Consider the following 23,467-nt stretch of genomic DNA (forward strand, 5'->3'; position numbering starts at 1 on the left):
TTGGCATACTATTTTTTTCCCCCCAATATTTTTGGAATCTGTGACCTCGAAAACAGATATCTAGAGTGTTTACTTCTCTCTTTGCTCCACATTTGATGTTTTGGCAATAAAGAGCCAAAATCGGCCGTTATCTTGGATTTTGGTCATTTCCGTGAGTCGAGGGGTCTGAATAAAAAATTTTTTTGGAATCTACGATCCAAAAAACATGAGAATCGACACCTCTCTTGACGTTTTGAGCCGTTTTACCAACATTTTAATTTCCCGGACTTTTCGGCGCGCCCGTTTCGGCGCCGGACTTTTCGGCGCGGGTGTTTCGGCACGGGGGGCTTTCGGCGCAGGGCTTTTCGGCGCACGGAATTTTCGGCGCACGGAATTTCCGGCGCAAGGAATTATCGGTGTAGTTCAATAGACTGGCTTGTGGTGCGCCCTGGACGGCTTGCTCGGTGGGGATCCGTCCAGGGCGCACCACAAGCCAGTAGTAGTAGCCTTGATGCTCAATTTCCTGGCAGCCAGGGGTTTTTCAGGTGGTATATTCACCGACGCCTTTGCATACCCGCGAGAGGAACGATCGGGCCTGCCTCGTCTGGTCGGGATATCTCGCCGGGAGAACCACCAGTCCTTGTGACTGGTGGCTGTGTAGAGGTTTGTAGTCGGGGTCCGAACCCACTCGCGCGCTGCTGACCATCGAGCATGCCTCAATCTCGTGTGTGCGGGGTGCGGGTGGCTCTCTCGAACCCCCTGTCAGCTGATTGCAACTGTCGAGGGGTGGGTTGGCCGCCCGTCCCTGGCACATGCGAGCAGTAGTTGCCGGAACTCGGTTTTCTCCCCGCTTTCAAAGCAAAAAAAAAAAAAAATAGACGGTAAATCTGGCACCTCATACCTCGTCGCACTGATCACTTATCCACGGCATCAAGTATAACACTTGTCTTCCTCTTGCTTTTGCTTTGTTAACAAACAAAAAAGGTGAGACGTACACAAAATTATTTAGGGCTTTGTTTCTAAAGAAGAAATTCAGACACAGAGGAAAAAATATGTCCCTCTCACGGATCGTCTTAAAGCTACTTGTAAGGAATTTGCAGACACTCCAATCCTTGACTTCTTGCGGGCTATCGCTCATAATTTCACTTTCTAGGTGTTTTGTCTTTGTTTTTAGTGACAGGGGCGGGCTGTCGCTCATTTTCATAGGTGTTTCACACACATAGGTGTTTCGTCTTTATTTTTTTAGCTTTTTTTCACTTTTTAGCTAATTTTAGCAATTTTTAGGAATTTATCAATTTTTTAGTGCCAAGGAATAAATACACTTTTTACACTTCCATGGCCTTCTATTCCGTTAAGTCCAGCTAGTGGGCCGAGCTGTTGAAGTTTCATTCCTTCTGTTTCCTCTCCTCCGTCTCTCATTCCTCTCCTGTCTCATCGTTGTTTGGAAACTTATCTGGCAAAAGGGGGGTGAAAACTTCCAAGACTTGACTATCTGAAACAATTTTTGTAGCAAATTCTTGGCATTTTTCGTCAACCACACCCAGAACTTCCACTTTCTTTGTCCTCCTGTCTCCAGATTATTTTGTCTGGAAATCGTTCTGGAAAATAAAGTAAGCAGTCCCTTTTTGTATTCTTAAAAGTATAGCTTGTGCGCCGGAAAATCCTGCGCCGAACAATTCTGCGCCGAAAAATCCTGTGCCGAATCACCCGCGCCGAAAAGTCCGGCGCCGAAACGTCCGGCGCCGAATCGGTTGCGCCGAAAAGTCCGGACACCATTTCGGTTTCAGCCTCCATTTTGGCCGCCATCTTGTTTTTGGGGCCTTGGCATCAAAATCAGAGAGTCCACCAAAGATTTTCTCATTCTAGGGACCAAAATGAAGAGAGTGGACTTGCATCACAAACGTGCAAACGGGACGTAATTTTTGAACACATGCTCCTCTGACTATGCAATAAATCACCTTTCCCCGTCATTTTTTGTCATGGGAACGGAGTTCCCCACGATATTAGAATCGTTCCGTTGCTTTCGCTATGGGATTCCCTATACCTCTGCGACCTTGAGCGTTTCGCCCAGTCTCCGATTTTTGGTTGATTATCCGATGTATCAAAAACCGTTGTATTTTTTAGCCAATCATGTCTCTACGTCAAGTTGTGTTGATTTCTAAAATTCGCTTTCAGCGAGTTTTTTTCCAGCTTGAGATGTCGTGTCTGACTGGTAAATCTGCGCAGAACCACGAAGTTCCGTTTTTAGGCAAATTCTTTTTTTTGGGAGATTTTCATTGGCTATTTTTCGCCATCAGTTTTCTGTTCGTTGGTGCAAAAGATCGCCTACCTCGTTGCTCTTGAGAAGCCGCCATTATCCCACCTCAAATTTTACAAATAGAAATAAAGAAATTATAACTATTGTGCAAGGTGGAAAACTGCTCTGGAGGACCCGTTACGGATATATGAGCCAAAATCGGAACTCGATTGATTGATTTATTCCATGAATACAGAAATATTGCCTGAGCTTACTGCCGCAATGGCAAATGCCTGCTGATATGAACCTTGAGACACATGATAGCATAGGCAAACAATGTCTCACAGAGAAAGGCGCTTAGCTCGTTTCTCCAGAAGCTACGAAGACGCGAATCGCCGAATCGCTCAAGGACAACTCTTGTGATAAGTCCCGCCCATCGTCCGAGTCTTTTAAATGCTATTTTTTCTCGCACTGTCGCTGATCTGTGATAGCCTAGTTGACTGAGGCGCCTCATATCCTGACAATGTGCGGACTATAGGTGATCGGGAGTTCGATACCCGACGATGGGACTTAATTTTTAATGGTTGTGTTGAATGTTTTAGACCAATCATCAAAAAATAATTAATACTAGATGATAAATGTACGAGAATTTTCTCGTGAGTTAATATGTTAAACAAAAATACTGGAATATACCTCCTTCATATAATCAGCCACATGTTCCCCCAAATTAATGACGTTATTTTCTTTTTTCAATAAAGTTAATTTGCATTCAACGTTCGTAAGTTAAGCAAAAAGTACCTATTGATACAAATAGAAAGACATGAAAATAGTATGTCTAACATTTCAGTTGTTTTTTTTTTTTATATATTTTTTGTTTTTTTTTTGTTTTTTCAATAGGTACAACAAATTGACTGGGACTAAAATCATTGTATCTCTGAAGACAAAAGCTAAGTTTTTTGATACAGAAATACTAATATATTCATCCTTTACATAATCAGGGAGATGTTGACCCAAATATTGATGTATATTTTCTCTGTTTGCCCAAATTAATGATGGTATTTTCTTTTTTCAATAAAATTAATTTACATTCCACGTTCTTAAAGCAATATTTTCTCCAAAATTCAGCAAAAAATAACAATATATACCTACGCAAAAAGTAAATAAATAAATAAAGCAATGACATGAAAGTAGTATAGGTAGTACACATCTAACATTTCGGTTACATCTATTTGAATGAAAAAAATGGCAACTTAGGAAGCACATAGGTCACTTGATGCGTATTCGGGCATATACGTAGAGTAAAAATATCATACTTAACGCCGAAAAAACGAAACTGAAAGTTAAATGCGTTAACTTCCAAAAACCATACATAATCCAACGAAAATAAATAATTGGTAAATAACAGCTTTCTTGTATGCAAAGCAAAAAAATTAAAAATGTTAAAAAAGAGACGTCGACACAAAATTACATAGCCCCTTCAATTCTGAAGATACTACAAACGAACTGTACCTTAAAATTTTCATATCCCTGAAGCAAAAGTTCCCATGACGAATATTGCTATCGCTAGCGATTGCAAAAACCAACTTGTTAGTGTTTCCGGCCGGTTTTCATTTCCGTTTAGATCCGTGCCCCATCGATGCACGGTATTAAGTGTTTATAACTCGAAAGTAAATACCTTAAGGTTGATATAGAGAGAGAAAGTTGGAAATTGCAGTTACCATCCATGGCATGCATCTGTTACGGTGTGAAAAATCGTCTTTTTGCGTCAATTTCGAGGATTTTTGGTCGGTTTCCGGTTTCCATCAGGCCGTTAATCGATCGGTAAATGTATGGAAAGCGTTGATAGTCTGATTTAATACATCTTAGAGGGTTAAGAGGGAAAAAATATCGATAATTGTAGCGTTCAATATCGAAATATTTGAATTAACATGTAAAAAATCGTCTTTTTTACCAATTTTTGACCTCTTTTGGCCGATTTGAATTTTTCTAGGCCCTTAACCGTCCAATAGCAATTGAAAAATGTATATCAACCAAATGTATATATCGTAAGCTTGAAGTGTAAAAAAAATCGAAAATCGGAGAGTCTGTTTTTTAGATAATTCAGTTTGAACATTGAATGGCGAAAAAATAGTAAACTTTTAAAAAAACCCCAAATTACGGCCATTTAAATAATTTTTCGCTTAGTTTCGATGGAATATTTAGAGTCAACATGAAAAATTGGTCTAGTAACATTTTTTCAAAGTATGATGGATTGATACAGACTCTCGCAATGGAGAGTCAAAGAGAGGGAAGTCGAAAAAATGAGAATCGCTGAAACGGGCTTCTTTGAATATCACTAAAACTCATCCCATTTTTGGGGGTCGATATCTCACGAACGGGACGTCGGATGGGAAAACCCTTCAAATCGGTCTCTTAGAATGATGTAAAGACCCCGTATACCAATTTTTAGCCAAATCGGAGGGGGTCGGGTTCCGAGCCTGGTTGAGTTGACGTGGAATAACCCCTAAACCAAATTACAAAAATCTGAGAAAAATAGACTGGTAGCGTGTTCTTACCTGAAAAAATTATGTTAATGCGACGTATTGACGTTACCACCAAGAAAAACTTACGTTGGAATAACGCTATAAGGACGTTAATTCAACACAGCTGAGCATTGTATCTTTTTATTTTTGTAAAAATTCATTAAGAATTCATACGTAAAAAATATGAACCGATTGCCTGCAACGTCACGTACCTCATTACATTTTCTTCTCGTCGTATCGTCTGGTAACGTCTTTCTCGTATCGTCATCGCAACATCGCTCAATCATACGTGGGAGGAACGTCTCTCATACGTTGGTGGATATACGTTACTACAACGTTGTATCGATAACGTCACGTTTAAATCAACGCAAATCACGCGTTCACAACAATATAGATTGTTACGTTACGGTACGTCCAAACGCAACCGTAGTAAAATACGTCTTTGAAAATGTAACACGTGAGACATTTGAGCCATCTTATTCTAGAAAAAATTTACATGCCATGGACACAAAAACGGGATAAATAACTTCTTTAAAACTTTGTTGAATAGAAATACAAAAATGAAAGAAATATTGCGAAAGCAGCTAGGTATTTCTGGCTTAGAGGAGACGGCTTCCAAACCTTTAAGAGTGATATTTATTTGCAGAAAAAATCACAAGGTGTTTGTCTGCGTAACCCTTTTGAACTTTTAAAAGAGATTATGATTTCGTGACTTTCTCCCTTAATATTCATTCCTTTAAAAAAAGCTGTAAGCGGTGAAAATGTACCGAATTTATGAATTACCTTCTCCTCTTGGAGCTCTTTTATGTTTCCTTGGAGCTCTCTTATGTCTCCGTGGAGCTCTTTTATGTCTTCTTCCTTCTTCTTGATGACTTTGACCTGCTCAGCCCTTTGTGCAGCCATTTGTGCAGTGATTAATTGTATTCTTGTGGCATCGTCTTTTACACTCTCAAACACTTGATGAATAAATTTGAAATCATCCGTCACCTGGCCGTCCGTCGAAGAAGACTGGAACACAAATCTAATTACGAGTCTCAAGAAACAACATCAGTTATTAACCCTAACATCTATCATATTATAATTGTTAAAGAAAAAAAGATAAAAAAAAAATACTCAGTGGGAAAAATCAAACTGACTTTTAAAAATCAATTTTTTTCGATCGAAGGTGTCAAGCAAATCCAAAAAAGATTCTCTAGAAATTTTCCAACCATAAATAGGTCGTATTCCCAATCGTGAATCTGTGATAAGTGGAAAATGTGGGATATTAGCTGTTAGACTATAATCTGTTTCACGAAACCTGATACTTTTTATTTGGCATTAAAATCCGTAAATTAGTCCGGGGCAGATCTGGTAAAATTGGGGGGGGGTGTACCTCAAACAATTTGCAACAAAGGGTACCAAAGGATACAACCGTTGCCTACGAGAATGGAGAGGCCGTAACTACGATTCTGTGACGTCACACTAGTAGATGAAACTCGGCCGCGGTTTAACACGCGTTCTTATGGGAGAACGCTTGCCGCGCGATGATTTCTCGCCGATATCTCTTTCAGGGTTGATCTGATGCAAAATTTCATAAGAACCGTTTAGAAAGAGGATGAAATTTCACTTTAGAAAACTAACTAGTTCATTTGTGACATTGTCTAAATATCGAGGAAATGAATGCGTAATACCGAAAATCGTTACTTCACTCAGATTCAAACGGGCCGCTCGCGCAACTTTGGCCAATCGAGAGCGACTCTGATTGGTCCACGCAGCGACTGCCTCACTCATCGATGCACTGATGACCCGGAGATGCTTGTTGTTTTCGGTAAATATCTACTAGCTTGACGTCACAGAACTGACTAGTTACGGCCTCTCCATTCTCGTAGGCAACGATACAACAAAATTCGCAGAAAATTACGGAGAATCCGAATTTGCTAAGCTCGCCAAAAGCCTGCCTGTTTTTCACCCCCAAAACCCCCAAAAACTCCCAAAATCCCCCAAAATCAAAAAGATTCAACGGAAAGTCGCTGCCAAGTCTGTAGGGTTAGTTTTGAAGATACTTATTCGTCATATAACATAACATAGCTATATTTCCTTTAAAAATGATGTATAGGATGTATCCAAATTCCAAAAATCAACCCCCAGGGGATAAAATATCTCCAAAACAGGGTGCATATAAGGACGAGCAAAAGCATATTGGAATATGATCATCAGTTTTTATAAACGTATGATCTGAGAGAAGAATGTTAGTGTTTAGCAAAATATTCATTATCTAATTTTCCCACGTTGATTTTCACTTTGCAACCCCCTCCCCCCCAGAATTTAGGATTGCCGTCCCCTTTAACTTAGATCAGTGCTTCTCGGAAAATAGGAAGAATGGTGAGCTAATTTGTGGCTTGACAACCGAGATAATTAAGCAGTTTGAAAATTGTCTTACCTCAAGGGGACGTAAACCTGGGAGAGAATCTCCCACAGCCTCTCTTCCATCAGTTTGTAGTATTGCTTGTGTCTGAAAAACCAATGAATAAAAAATTAAAATAATTTTTTTTACGTTTACACGTTCTGGCGCGTATACGTAGCATACGGCATTTGCGATCGTTTCGACCCCCCCCCCCCCCCCACTTGATACAATAACAGAGTCCCTTATTTCGTTACCAGCAAGTGACTGCCGAGAACTTCTGAGATTTTCCAAAGCGTGTAAAAAGTTTACTAATCCATTAATAATTATGATTCAAAGTTTTTTCTCATTCTGGGGCTTTCTAGTTTATGTGCAATTAACACCAAAAGTCTACGTTACTTGGTTTTTTTAAGAAAAACCTAAGAATGCTCCTCGCTAATTTAAAAAAGCTTATTGAAATATAATCATCAGTTTTTATAAACGTATGATCTGAGAGAAGTATGTTATTGTGTAGCAAAATATTCATTATCAAATTTTCCCACGTTGATTTTCACTTTGCAACCCCCTCCTCCTCCCCCCAGAATTTTGGATTGCCGTCCCCTTTAACTTGGATCAGTGTTTCTCGGAAAATAGGAAGAATGGTGAGCTAATTTGTGGCTTGACAACCGAGATAATTAAGCAGTTTGAAAATTGTCTTACCTGAAGGGGACTTAAACCTGGGAAAGAATCTCCCACAGCCTCTCTTCCATCAGTTTGTAGTATTGCTTGTGTCTGAAAAACCATTGAATAAAAAATTAAAATAATTTTTTTTACGTTCACACGTTCTGGCGCGTATACGTAGCATACGGCATTTGCGATCGTTTCGACCCCCCCCCCCCCCCACTCGATACAATAACAGAGTCCCTTATTTCGTTACCAGCAAGTGACTGCCGAGAACTTCTGAGATTTTCCAAAGCGTGTAAAAAGTTTACTAATCCATCAATAATTATGATTCAAAGTTTTTTCTCATTCTGGGGCTTTCTAGTTTATGTGCAATTAACACCAAGAGTCTACGTTACTTGATTTTTTTAAGAAAAACCTAAGAATGCTCCGCGCTAATTTAAAATTTGCATATACATATAAGCAGAAGCAAACGAACTGATTCGAGGATGGTTGAGCAGTTCGGTACTTTTCGAATGAGAATTTCACTTCTCCGTTTTGTTTAAAACGTTGCTTTGACAGATCTCAACACCCCTGTTATGCTTTTCAAAATTTTGTACCACTGCTCTGATAGCCATGGCCAGCCAGGGCAGCCGTAAGTGCAATCTGTGATAAACCTTGAGACTCATTAGACCCTATTGCCTCTCTCTTCGCCCAAATTAATGATGGTTTTTTATTTTTTCAATAAAATTAATTTACATTTCACGTTCTCGAAGCAATATTTTCTCCAAAATTTAGTAATAATTAACAATTTGTACCTACGCAAAAAAAAAAAAAAAATGACATGAAAGGTGTGTAGTACACGTCCAACATTTCAGTTATTCGGCACGCTTGTCGTAACATCTTCATGTTGGATCTATCATCTTGTTTTTCTTCATTAAAAAAAATAAAAAAATAAGTCACACTGTAATCAAGAGATTAATTCATAAAATAACATGTCATCGTTATCTTTTGTAATTTTCCTCCCTTTGGTAATTAGGGTTTTTATTATTTGAAAGTTCAAGCGGATCAGCGTGTATAAAATATCTAAGATGGAATTTGTTGGTTGGACTTTACGTCACAACATAGACCCTTCAATTTTGCAGATACCACAAGGGCATCTAACATGCACGAATAGTTGTATGAACCCGGTGTTATGAAGGGACGTTGTTTACCTACTTTTAATAAAAACTGTCTAAGTTTTGTGGCCACGTTTGGACAGTGGGTAAGTATGAGAGATAAACAAGCAAAAACCAGAGAATGAAAACAGCGCATTACTTTACATCCTTTGGCTCATAAAGAAGATAAAGAAGAAAAAGTTGCAAGCATATGACACAGAGCATCGCCGCATTGATTCTAGGAAAAGTAGCTCAGATTAAAACGTTGCTTGAATAAATGGGGATTGCTAGTTTACTATTGACTTTTACTTTTTGACAGGTTGCATGTCTGATGTTAAAAACACAACTATGCCACAAATATTTTTTCCTCACATTGTTGTCAGATTGTGCAAAAATTATGAATTTCGGACTTGTAAAATTACGGCACACCCATTCCTCCGGGTTGGGTCTGGTATCGAAGACGGGACAATAAGGTCTGATTCAGGAATTTTATTTTTTGGCTAGGTGGTGTGTATCAGAGCGCTTGGAGATGTGTATCATAACCTTATAATTTGGAATAAGCAACTCGGATTGGTTATTGCAATGTTCAGTTTGATGAATCAAAAATTTTTATTTGTTTTGGATTTAAGATTAACGATTTACGATTTAAGAATCCCATTTATTTAACGCTGCTGAATCCGAATGTGGCCCCGGTTTTTTTTTTTCTGCATCACACTCCAGTTTTCCGATTATGCCGACTTTTCCGGGCCTAAATTGGTTAAAAGTTAACCGGACTCATAGTAACTTAAAAAAATATTACAAATATGTCCCCGATGCAATGTGTGATACATCGATCCGTATGTTTTTTCTGCTGAAATCCGGATATAGTCTCAAATTCCTATTACCCACCATATTCCCAGAAAAGGCAAATTTTATTTTGAAAACGAGTTTTTTTTGTATTTTTGTGACGATTTTTCTGTTCTAACGAATTTTAGAATTTATCCGCGATCCTCTGTAGGTCTCACCTGATGTAATGAGAGTCTTTGAACCTGAATTAGACCTACCCTTATCTCTGAAACCCCTAGCTTTCAAGGAGGTCTGATTTTCCAGGGCCAAAAGCTTTTTCGGACTGTTCCCACTTCCAGGGAAATTTAAAAAAATGTTCGCGTGTGCGATACATCGCATCTCATGTAATTTTAGCTCAAACCCCAGAATATGGCATCAAAAATTCATTATCATCTACAATATTCATGGGAAAGCCGATTTTCTCGGAAAATTGTCAAAAAATTACCGAAGATCTTGTCATCGGAAAAAAATTGACTTTTCCGACAAAATGGAAAGTACTGAAAAAATGGGAGATTATATTTGGATTCAGTATCTTAGAATACGTAAGAATCTCTTCACCATAATTCCTGGAAATTTAATTCAATTTACATTACATGCGCAACAAAAAAAAAAAAATTACGCACATTCTCTCGGAGAAAAGTATATTTACTAGAAAACTGGGAGGTGATGGAAAAGAACGAAAGCCATTTTCGGACTCCGAGACGGTAATGTAGCATCGCGTCCATGATATTGGACTCCATGATCATCTTTATAGTGTTCGGTTGCTCATCACGTCCAAGATCTTGGACTCCATGCTCACTTTAATGAGGGATTTTTTTTTAGAAAAATTGAAGTGAGCATAGCATCCAAAATTGTGGGATGCAAGTATTCTCTGACAACACATGATCGTATGGTCCAAAAATGTATTAAAGACAAGGTCTGTGAAATAAAAACGGACAAATGTGTTTTCGTAAAAGAATTGTGCATTGGTTAGGTTAGGTTAGGTTATGTTAGGTTAGTTCAAGTTAAATTAGATATGAGAAGTACACGATTTTCTATCTTGATGAACTTTAAAACTAAAAATGGTCTACTTGCTATTGGACTCCATGCTCAAGCAAAGAAGTGAGAAGTTTAGTGATGAGCATAGAGTCCAAGATCTTGGACGAGATGAGCAGGCAAGTATATTAAGGGTGAGCATGGAGTCCAATATCATGGACGCGATGCTACATAATCTCAGAGACTTATTACGCATAAGTTTAGATCCATTATATGCCTGAGATTAACTCGAAAAAGTACATAAATCCCATGTCAGTTATTGATATCGCGGAGCGATTGCAGAACCAGCTTGTTAGATTATGCATTCAATTTTTTTTGAGTGCTCGAGTCTGAGTAGGATGACTGATGGAGATAACCTTGACTACGGGTACTCGATATACTTACGATGGGTGTCGTGTAAGCAACCAGCCTGGTCCATAGCCCTCCACTAATACGTAGCTCATCGATGATGGAGGGCGACAAGCGGTGGGAAAATCCTCCCACGGGATGACCGTTTATAGTGATCTGGAAAAGACGAAAAAAGATTCTTGAGGGGATTGAAGATAGAATGATTTGCAATAAGAAAAACAAGGACGTATGAAACTAACTAAATTCCGTGTTGTTTTTCTGCGAATATTCTACCCAAGTGGCACAACGTGGTCCAATTTGAAATATCTTATGAAACATAGTTGACGAAATTCTAATACTTTTGGAATACGCAAAATGTTGAAGAAAGGTACCTACTGAGCCTCCAAACCTATGTGGTAGAAGTTTGCGGAATAAGCTGAATACAAGTATTGAAATGGTGAAAGTGAAAAGACACGATCGGCTTGAGCAAAAAAACTCTATTTATTTTTCTGTCTACACAAGAAAACAAGCAGTGAACTCCAACACAATGTGTTGATAAGGCGCGTCATTATTTCGCACATATCAACCTCATTAGTTCTAGGTGGCGGTAGCCACCCCGGCCCAATCCTAAAAAATTTCCCCTAAGAATTTGACGACCTAAAAAAAAAAAAAAAGACGGGTGGCTGCTGCCTACCTAGTTATACACGAAGAAACTCGATCGGGCTTTTCTGCACGGTTTGCGGTCCATTTAGCTCTCCTGCTAATTAAGTCGTAGAGTAAACCCCCAAAACCCTATAATACTTGGGTAGAGTATGCTCAGCTCTACTCGTAATGCCCACCTTTTTTAAAATTAGTTAAATATTAAAAAAAGTTATGAAGCTTTAACGACAAATTCTGGACCCCAAAACATGACGATGATGAAATTGTTGAGCAGATACGGGGCCCGCGAAACGCTCGGCGCCGGGAGACGGTTGTGTGTGTTTCAATCGACCTACATCTATAACCGTAGAAAAAAATCCTAAAAAACCTTATAGATATTCTGAAACTACTACTTATAATGCAGGACCCAAATCAAGGAATTTTTAAATAAATGAGGCATAAGAGAGAAATTCAATAAAAAGGTCATTTTTAGGTAGACACACCCTTTACACATAATCCTCGTTCTTGGGAGTCTGCACATTCATTGCGCTCCCGTCATTATTTCCATCCATTCCTTGAGTTTTCATCCTGATCCGACAACTGATTGTGAGTTTCCGAATGAATTAAATTACGGACCTGGCATTCATACAGTGCTATTGAAAACATATTTTTCATCCAAATACCTCAAAAAAATTTAGATACTTGGTAAAAGTGACAAATCGGCAATATGTTGAGGTAATTACTATATATTTAAAGACAAGACTTTACCCATGTATCAATTGAAGAAAATATTTTTATGGATTTTAATAAATAAAATATAAAAAAATTGCAAAAAATAAAATAAAATAAAAAAATTAAATTAGAAGCATCTTTATTTTTAAAATCATTTTATTATTTTTTGTTTAAAAAGAATTATGAATAAACTTGGCAGCAGTAATTTTTCCAAAACCAATCGTTACCTGGGACTGACATCAGCCTTTGATATTTTGCCTTGATACGAGTAAAGATACCCATTGAAGTCGTGCACGGAGAAAAAAGTACTGACATTTTAACCGTCGCAACTGTTAAGAGAACAGCTGGCTGTGAAAAAACGGCACGGGCTCCTGGTTATTAAAATAACATTACCTTTGTCTATTATTATAACCGACACTTTGCTGTCACATCAACAGTAAATGGATGTAACAATGATAGCATAATCTGCTCAATAGGGTAAAAATACCGACTTGAGGCCAGTAAATTATCCAACAGCGTTGCAGGATGAAGCAGAAAAATACGAATTAAATTACAGTGTTGTATGGTGATTATTATATTCAATATGGCAACGCTGTAAAAAAGAGAGGATTGTATGTTGCTCTTCAATATGCGGGTTATGCGATGGTGTAATATAGCCCCTTCAATATGCGGGTTATGCAATGGTGTATTCTTCAAGATGGTGGTATGCAACAGCGTTGCCGGACGGTGCACTTAAATAAATGATTTATTTATGGGTGGAATTTTGCAACATCGAATTTCACAGTGTTGTCAGATTGTGCAAAAAATCGGATTTTTGGACTTCTAAAAATTTTCGGCTTCGAAAGACCGTCTCCTCCAGTATGGGTCTGGTATCGGAGACTGCAGAGTAGGGTCTGATCCGGGAAATTAGAAAAATTTCGGAAAATTACCCTCCTCCGATCCGCCGCGGACCGATGCGATTCTTTTACACGATCGAAGATCGGAACACTATACGGACCGAATTTTGATACGAGTTTTTGTTTTCGAGCTTTCGGACTTGTAAAATTGTGGCGGCATCCGCGATAGACCATGTCTTACAGTATGGGTCTGGTATCCGAAACTGGAGAGTAGGTTCTGATTCGGGAATTTCAATTTTTAGTAGTGCACGCTTGGAGATGCGTATCTGTACCTTCTGTTTTGGGACGAGCGACTGGGATTGAATATTGCAATGTTCAGTTTGATGAATCAACAATTTTTATTATTCTACAATTTGGAACAGTAAATAGAAAAATCACATAAAGAAAGCTACACAAGTTAAAATAATCCAGGCTGATACATCCTTGTATCGCCCGTTAGACATACATCGGGCAGAAAAACAGCGTTCTGAATGATTTTGGCGCGCTCTAACTTGTTCAAGAATTCACTTTTGCTTGTCAGAATGAGTATAATAGAGCATGTCACGAGAGACCAGGATTCCTTATTCTTGAAGAGTAAGTTTTGGAAGTTTTCGACGGTCACAGAGCATCCCCGACTTCTGGAGAGTGGAAGGATTAGGTCTCTTTCCGAGAGCCGCTCTCCTCTCTCTGGTGTACAATGCTTTGCGAATCGCACTCAAAAGTCTGCCTATCGTACAGTCGCGTTCGTCTATTTTCTTGTACCCCTGCTTTAGGAAGTACATTATTTCATGCTCGTCTGCGACACGTTCTAGGAGATGGCAAAATCTTTCCGTTATCTCAAGTAACCCATAACACCCGACGGGATCGGAAGTGTCTATTGAGCTGAGTTTTAAGATGGTGGTACACCGAAAAAAATGAAGACGTCAAGAAAACGTCTTTTGGTTTGTTCAGAAAACTTCGGTTTTTCTGTTGTCGTAACTTCTGTACCGCTGCGGCAGGAAACTCTAGTTGTCACACTAACCACTCAAAAAGATGCTGACTCAACATCCTCAGAAGTATGTTAGCGCAGCATCTAAAATGTTAACCTAACAACCATGTATGTTGCCTTTGCATATTTCAAACATGCTAAGCAGACATACCCTAGTCTGTTGTCTTTACATCCTCAGAACGTAAAGCTTACAACCTAGGATGTAAAGCCTACGTCTCAGGACGTAAACCCAACATCCAAATAAATATCAAATTGAATGACTAAAACCGGTATACTATGAAAATATATTTACAGCCCCCCAAAGTACCTGAATGGATAATTTAGCCCCCCCCCCCCCCCGGTATATCATAATCAGGTTTTTGCAGGGCTGGGTTTGAGTTGGGTCGGTCAGGATAAGGTTTTAGCACAGTGCAGGGGGCTATCCTACTTCAAAAGAATGAACAAACAAAAGGGTTCTCAGCATGGAATTATCTTGGCTTTGATTTGAAGTCATACCTACTTAAGTATGCGCTGTAAAAATACGGTTTTTATATAAGAGGCGCCTACCCCCATATATATCATTGTTCTTATCATTGAAAATTCAGTAAAAAAAGAGCATGAGTTGCCGTCAAGGATCGCAATACCTTCTTACTAATTACATGAGATGCGCACTTCATGAGACTTTCCACTAAACAAGGTTCAAGAGAAATGTATCAAAAAGGCAGAATGAAAAACTCGCCTATCACATCTACTTAAAACTCGCAGTTGGATCATCGGACAATCCAAGATCTGAGGAATTCAGTAGCTTCAAAATGGCCCTAGGATTATATCGCTTAAATTTTTAAATTTACCCATGATGTTTGACCTGAACTACATTTGGTACCATAATTACCCGCGCTAAGAACTTCCCAAAAAAAACTCAGCTGCTTTACGGATTAATACTGGGGGGTTTTCTAGCTGGCAGGTGTCTCAAACCACACAGTCCTGAATTTTGTATATTTATCTTTCAAAGAATCTCCCAACCTCGGTCGATGTCAAACAAAATTTTAATTCATTAAACGTGTTCAAATACTTAATAATAATAAAGGAAAATAAAAAAGTATCAGAAAAAAAAAATTCTCCTCGAAAAAGGAGAAAAGAAAATCGTCCTTTTTGATGTTGCAATTCTGAACTTGCGCATGGCAACATTCAACTAGGAATTAATACTTAAAAACTTCTCAGAGAGATGGCTGCACATATTAGAGTTCCTTATCAGGTTAACAAGAACATAGCTGAGAAGTTTAGTGATCCTCCGATCAATGAAGGACCCTATACAGCCAAAGTAAATGTCCCGCATGGAGGAGGGGAATAAATTGATTAAGTTTTGCCCGTGCGTTGACAAGCTACAAAAATTGGTAGGAGTCCTTGAACTATAGAGTAGAAACTATAAGAATAATCACAAGACTTACAGTTGATTAATCATCGGCAGGCAAGTACTTTCCTTTCATTTGCAAGTTCAACAAGTTCTAACGAATCACTACCGCACTCTCAACACTTCACTTTTTTCAAAATCCTGTCATTTTAAATTGATAAATCTTCAATGATCTCCAGCACTGGTTTTGATGACATACTAAAACTATATCCTCAGCACACGAAGCAGATGAATTAGAACATTTGAACCTTTTCTTGAATGTTGTGAGGCCACCGAATGATTCCTGAATACCAGTGGAATTTGGCTCCGGTTGTACTTGAATTAAGTTCTTAGAAGAAACATTAGTCCTGCTGGTCCTCTTCATCGAATTAAAGTTGTTTTCCTCAAACTTACTCTCACCAATCATTTTTCGTTTGCCCGTTTCAAACCGACTTCAAGCAAAAAAAAAAAAAAAAAAAAAAAAAAAAAACTAAGTACACAAGTGAATCATAGGAATCCTCGTAAATCGAATCACGTTGTTTACACAAAATACCATGGCACGAAACTGAGGTTATGTTATGATAATTCGTTTGCCGGGTGGATTGACTTATGACGGAGAGTGCAATACAGCTCTGGAGGTAAAAACGTGCCTTGACATGAATCGCCGCAACCTGGTTTACAGTTATAGCACTGCCCTAGCGAAAATTTTACCTTGCGGTGAGCTCACCATCACCTTGCGGCAAGGTATCGGCCTTGCCACCCTCCTCGAGCCCTATCCGAGCCCTCGCCGGGTCAGTTCGTGGAACTTAACGACTGGGAATAATTACGCATGGCAACGTTGGAGACGAAAATCAAACCCAACACGGGGTATTTCCCGATGCTGTGTCGCCTTTTTCGCGCCCTGCGTCTGGATTTGGGTCTACAGTGTTGTCATACGGTTTTATTCCCGGTCGTCGAGTTCCTTGAACTGGCTCGGCGAGGGCTCGGATAGGGCTCGGAGATGATGGCAAGGCCGATACCTTGCCGCAAGGTGATGGTTAGCTCACCGCAAGGTAATATTTACTCTAGGGTGGTAATAACTTGTATACAAACAGTACTGGTTTAGTACTGCATCCAGGCTGCCTATCCATCGTCTCATCGGGCGGGCCTTGGGCACGGTCTACTATTATACATCTATAGTATTGGTCTATGCTAGTTTTCAGTTTTAGGCCATTTCTTGATCGCGGTCGGGTAATGTTTTCATGTTTCGCCGAAAATTCCGGTAATTTGGTCGCGAATCTGCCTTATAATGGATTAATTAGTGTGTGTTGTTAAAACTTTAACTTCCTGTGTTCTGATTTTAAAGTCTCAAGTGGTGGTGCTAAATATTTGTGCGGAGTAAGTATTGGAGAAGTAACGCGTCTCGTTTTGGAGCGGGCCCAGCACATGTTTTTTGCCGGATGCAAGTATAATGCCTATCCAAAGAAAGGCAAAAGTCACAGCGTCTTATGCGAGATCTCAAGCAATTGCTAAAGAAAATGATGAGACAGAACGGATTTGTGGATTACTCTATGCATCAGATGACTCCCTAAAAGATGCCAACTACACCAGCCCCTCAACTTCAGATTCGGATTTGGATCCATTATCTCCTGTAGCTTCTCCCCCAAATGTAAGTACCTATTCCTCAGAAATTATTTTGAATAATTCCTTGTAATTTATAATGAAGTATGCATTACGTTGTTTGGCTTTTTTGGTTAGATCGTCCTCAGATCCAGTGCTCTTCCCCCCGAGTCGTAGGTCACTCCCTTCATCTTTCTGCACCTCCGACTCTTAAGCCTGATCTTCTTTTTTACCATTCACTCATCAGAATTTTTACTGAACCAGTTTGAGAAAGTCACGCGTATTTTATTTTTGGACCTCAAGAGTAGAAACGTCCAAGTGCGTGCAACCTGCCCCTGCGAAACTTGTTTCAATATTCCGGCTCCGATTACATTTGAGACCTTGGGTAGAACTAAACCAGACTCCTCGCTTGGATTTTGTTGCACCTGATGTCTGTAATACTATATATATCTGTCAGAAGTTAAAATCAGTCCGTACTTCGAATTAATTTTTGGTTCTCCCCTTTCTAATAATGATAGACATAGGTTAGGTTCGGTAGATCTTCTAACCGTAATCTGAAACCAAAATTTTTGCGTGTGTTGCAGTTACCTAATATTTACCTAAAAAGTATTTCCTGTAAGAGGTATTTAATTTATCAATAAAAGTGTGCGTCAAGCCAAGCCCCTTCGGCCACAAAGGTATTTTTTCTTTTAACAGAGTATAACGTCTAGGAATGTGACTTGAAACATGAAGATAAGAAAATTGTACGTATACCTATTATGCACTCCGTTGAACTTGAGCGATTCAGGTAATAATCGACTGAATTTCAACCTCAAGTTACAATGGCCTCAGTCAGAAAATTAATTGAAAAAGAGAAAAACTTGCTGCAAATATTACACTGTAAGCTTACCCACCGGGGGGGGCTACCGCCACTCCTGATACAGTATGCCTATATTGATGCTATAGCAGAGAATATTTTGATTTATTTTGCTTAGAGTCGCTTCACCACATAATTTGTCGAATCGTATATAACTGGCATGTAAGTAAGCATTTAAATTTGAATGGCGTCTTTTGATTCATGAAAGATAATGAAGGCTACCTCTCAGTTATACCTGGTAGTTCAAGAATTCCTAGTAATTTTGTTGTCCACTGTCGGACTAAAATCACCACCCCCAAACTCTTCATCAGAGCATGTTCTACAGTTGGTGCCTAGGCGCAAACTTTTTGATCATAAACGCCATCGATTGGTCTAATCTTTTTTGGCTTTGATTCACCCGATTACATTTATTCCATTGAGAACTAGGTAGGCACGCGAACCATACATAGACCCAACGCTCAATTAATTTCAGAGTGCACTGTTTCACTGGAGTAATTATGCTAGAAACTCATTAGGTGAAGATGGAATACTTCTGTGACACAACAACCAACAACACCTCAATATTTTCGCATCAAGAGTGGCGGTAGCCATCCCCGGTCGAGGAAAATGACGATCTACTAAAGTCCCTATAGCAAAGGGGTGGCCGACACTCTTAGTCACACCTAACTCCCTTAATCTGAAAATTGATTAGATATAGAATGGAATTCAGAGCAAACGGCGGCACGGATTCCAACGATCTTGGTGTCTTTGGACACAGCTAAGTTAGCCGGATGTCATTTAAGGGTTTATTATCTAACAGTCGGTAGCTGCACCACCAGTGTAAGTCCATAACATAACCTAATTATTTGATGTGTTTACATCCAGTTTTCATGTGTTAAAATAGAGAAGGAATGGGCGCTACGTACTTACGATTGGTACGATTGGCCCAGCGATTTATGCAGCAATATAAATTCTTGATTTTATATAGTAATCATCAAGCTGAGAAAATAGAACGAGTACATACCTTTCATGAAAGACTTTCTTACACATTGACTGGCCACATGGTGTTTCTAACAACTTCTAACACAAAATCAAAGAGACTCGAAGAAAACCAAATTTAAGCTAATACTCATCGTCAAAGATCTCTGATGTAGGGACATAAAGTTGACTTAGTGATTGAATTATACCTCGCATCCCCGCATATCTCCATGATGTAAACAAGCAACGGTAAGAGGCGAAGCTTTTCAAGATTGGTCATGAAGAACACAAGATCTTAGTGTCAATAACATACATTTAGGGAAAGCACAAGCACTCCAGAGCACGTAGGTTGAAAGCAAAATTTAAAGCGAATAAATTTTGGTCAGAGCATAATGACCGTGTCGCAAGTAGTGTGATGGGCGAAGGCTCATATTACAGTAATTTTTAGATCTTTTCTTGAGACTGATAGGGTCCACTGAAAACAACTACATCTCTTCAAGTTATAGAAAGTAGCATTTGTGACTTGAGAAAAACAATAATGTAATTAAAAACTGAGAGTAATGGGCTCTCCCTTTGATCCATCGGTGTGCATGGTAGGGAAATATTTGGATGCTGTTAGTCACGAGAATGCAAACTATGGTGTAAATGCTGCTTCCTTTTGATAGTTTGGCACAACTATTATGGTGTCCTTTTATCGACGTAATTTACCTGAATTACATTTATTGATGCTTGGGTCAGACAGACTGATATTCGGACTGATATAACCTCACTTCTGAACAAAGACATCACTTGAACATTTCAAGAGAAACTAGTGAAATAGTGTATCGGGCTCTGGCAGAAAACGTGCGACGTAATAATATACCTAAGTGTGTAAAAATATTATTTAGCTTCTACAGAGAATTGAACTCTTATATTATAATAAAATCATAAATCTGTTCTCAACTAGTTAGAGTTGGAAGTTGGTAACTAGGGAAATTTTTTTCGTTCCCGAGACTGGCTGAACTGAATGGAATCGACCAATGATATTGAACCACTATACCGGATTTTTCTAAAATTCAAAACATTGTAGCTAAAATTTTGAAAGTTATTTGCCGATGCTGAATTATCCGAGCATTGAAACCCTATTAAATGTGGTAGAAATGAAATCCTCATATCTTCAAGTATGATCCTTTGTAGGTTTCATTAGAATCTGTGGCCGCGTAAGCAAGAAATCTGTTGTGAAAGGTGATCATGTCTGTTTCTCGCTACTAAACGGCCCATGTTACAAAAAATATTTGTCATTTTGGGCCTTTAAGTGCTTATAACTTTTTGAAAACTCAATGGATCTTGATGAAACGTTCCCACTTTGTAGGCCCAATTTAGGTGCGTCAGTAGACATTGCGCAGACATTGTTGGGATCGTTGGAATCCGTGCCGTCGTTTGGGCTGCAGTCGAGTTCCAACCGAATCAATTTTCAGATTAAGAAAGTTACGTGTGTCTATGGTTGGCTGCCACCTTTTTCGTTTGGAGGCTTTCCAGTGTTGTCGAGTTTAGACTTTGTCCGGAGGTGGCTACCGCCACCCATGATTAACGAACAAACGTTGGATCTTATCACCCAAGACGGGGTAGTAATGAATTGTCGACGGTTGCTCTACCATTAGCCGAGAAACCCATTTTTCAGCCATTTTCGGCCGCCATTTTGTGAAAAGTCAAGGTGGCGTCCTGCGACTTGCGCCAAAAATTTTCTTTTTTTATCCTCTTTTCAACGATGGGTCACAAGTGGGGGGGTTGCCATTTGAAAGAAAAAGTTGCCCCCCGCCCTCCCCTAGGGGGGTCCCCAAACAAATTTTGGGGAGTGCCAAAAAGTAGCTTACTTTGACCCAAGAACATCCCCCAAAATTCGTTTTTCTACGTGTAGCCGTTTAAAAAATAAACAGCCGTCCCGGGACTTTTGCCGCACCCTGTATGTATGTGACAGAAAATGAATGACATATATATTCGTGATCTACGACTCGATTTTAAGACAAATGGCGGGGGCCAGGTGGTACGAGCGTAACGCAGATATTCGTAGCGAGCTCGGGATAGAAGAAATGGATTCATATATATCCAGGTTGTATAACAACTATGAAGAGCGTTTGGAAGTACACCCTATCCCGGAGGCGATAACGCTCCTGGACTGGATGGAGGCTCCACGCCGTCTTAAAAGAAGAAAACCCCACGAGTTGGCAACGGCTCGCTTTCGCCAGTGTTAGGCTCGTGCCACTGGCCCCCGATTTAGTCTTTGTCGACTGACGGGGTCACGCACTCTTAAATAAAAAACTCTGATGTTTTACATGAGAATTCACATAGCTATTCATTGTTAGTTTTTCCCACTTTTTCTCCCTTTTTCTTTTAACATTCAAGTTAATTATTTTTAATTTTCATTTCTTACAATCTCTTCGTAACTTTCGTAAAATTCTTTCTTTCAATAGTTAGCTCTCACCTTGATGTCCCTTTTCTTAACTTTAGTTTCAGTTATCTAATCTTTATCTCTTTTGTAATTTTATCCCCTCTCAATATTTGAATTTTGTTATTAACTCTAAAAAGTGGTGTGTATTATACTTTATTAGGTATAAGTTAATGTAAAATTTTATAAAGACCAATCTGGTCTGAAAAATTCAAGTGTAAGTGCTATATACATTTACATGAATAAAAAATAAAAAAAAAAAAAAAAAAAAAAAAATCTACGACTCGAGATCAGTGCACTTTTCATGGTCCCAGGTATAGGTCCCACCATGAGGGAGAACGCATTAGTGAACTTTTCCTTCGGAAAATCCCACCTATAATAGTTACCGGATCTATGTCAGCAATTCTTTCGTTCACGATAACTATCGTTAGATTTACGCTAGCTTCTTCGAATTTTGCAATTTTGTCCATTTTGGTCTTTTGAAGAACTGTATAGTTTTTCGGTTAAATCGCATTTACCGTTTACTTATAAACGGTAATTAACGTAAGTGCCCTACTTACGCTGTTTTCCACTAAACTGTTTTTATGAAAGTTCCATTCCTTGGTTTCTTTGGTAACTATTGCTTCCTACCAGCTGATGTTTTACCTATTACCATTTCCCGGCCGAGTCAGCATATTTTATACTAACTTTTTTTTTTTTTTTTTTTTTTTTTTTTTTAATAAATCATAGCTAGGTTAGTTCTAATTTCTTGCAAGCATTTATTCTACCTCCCCCCTTCCAGCTCATTTTTCTAACTCCTGCAGCCCCCCCCCACTCATTTTATTTATATTTGTTTTTCTTATGGCATATGCCTTGCTCCTTTACCACCATTTTTTTCGGGGTTTCATTCATACGGATAAAACATTGTATTGTATATCGATCCTCGATATATAGTTCGATATAAAGCAGGACAGACAGAAATAAATCGGAATTCATTGATATTCACCGGGATAAAAGGTAGGAATTCTAAGAAAAGGGGAATAATCAGCGTGAAACGGGGTAGCTGAGAATAAAACAGGGTAGGTAGGGTTATCCTGCCCTTCGATATATTGATGTGTGTTTATCGATTTTTGATATATTGTCCGATATGGAACAGGATGGGAAAGTGGCATAATCAATTTGAAACGGGATAGATAGAATAAATCAGGATAGAAATGGGTGAAATAGGATATAGATAGCGATAAAACGGGATGTATTGATATTAACCGGGATAAAAGGGATGTTTTTCGTGTTTAAAGTTTTTGTTGTGTTTGTTGTGTTTGATGTGTTTGTTGTGTTTGATGTGTTTGTTGTGTTTGATGTATTCGTTTCTTTTCCACTCAACCCGACATTATTCTATCTTCAACTGTACAGAGTATCCCAAAAGTCCCTTCCACCCTCTCTAAAATTTTACGTAATTAATATTTTGAAACAAAATTTTGGGAATGTTCAAACACCAATGTTAGCTACTTTCAGGGCCCCCCAAACTTTGTGCCCCCGGGGGGGGGAAGGGCTACGCGCTATGGGCCCCAACTTTTTTTTCAAATGGCAACATATCCTTTGTGACACATCAATTCAAAGAGAAATAAGAAAGAAAATTTTTGGCGCAAACCGCAAGTCAAACTCTTGATTTTTGACAAACTGGCCGCCGGTCAAATTTCAAAATAACGGAAATTTACATCTCCGTATCCGTCGACGAATTGGGATGAAACTTGGTTTTAGGAGGTTGTTTGGAACAAGAAAAACGATTCTGGCATTATTTTTCCGGAAAAATGTTGTCCTTATCAAAATGGCGGGGGTCAATATGGCAACCTTGAGCGGCAAGAGAATATATTAGGCTGCTTTTTGGTGAATTTGCATGAGACTTGGTATAAGGAGGCATTTCGACATGAGAAAAACGAATCTGTAT

General features: G+C 39.0%; 1 protein-coding gene across 2 annotated transcripts in view; it reads right to left on the reverse strand.

Annotated features, from left to right (window-relative positions):
• Positions 1-23,467, reverse strand: part of LOC140225512 (uncharacterized) — a 111,209-nt gene that overhangs the window by 11,135 nt on the left and 76,607 nt on the right. Inside the window, exons 5-8 of one of the 2 annotated variants that reach the window (XM_072304671.1) lie at positions 11,158-11,277; positions 7,817-7,888; positions 7,157-7,228; positions 5,521-5,745 (exon numbers count right to left, since the gene is read on the reverse strand). In XM_072304671.1, the coding sequence (XP_072160772.1) occupies positions 5,521-5,745; positions 7,157-7,228; positions 7,817-7,888; positions 11,158-11,277 (489 nt within the window). The remainder of the gene's footprint in view (positions 1-5,520; positions 5,746-7,156; positions 7,229-7,816; positions 7,889-11,157; positions 11,278-23,467) is intronic. The other variant, XM_072304672.1, reaches the window with a different exon arrangement.

This window comes from Bemisia tabaci, chromosome 9 (assembly GCF_918797505.1).
Source record: "Bemisia tabaci chromosome 9, PGI_BMITA_v3".
In the NCBI taxonomy this organism is placed as follows: Eukaryota; Metazoa; Arthropoda; class Insecta; order Hemiptera; family Aleyrodidae; genus Bemisia; species Bemisia tabaci.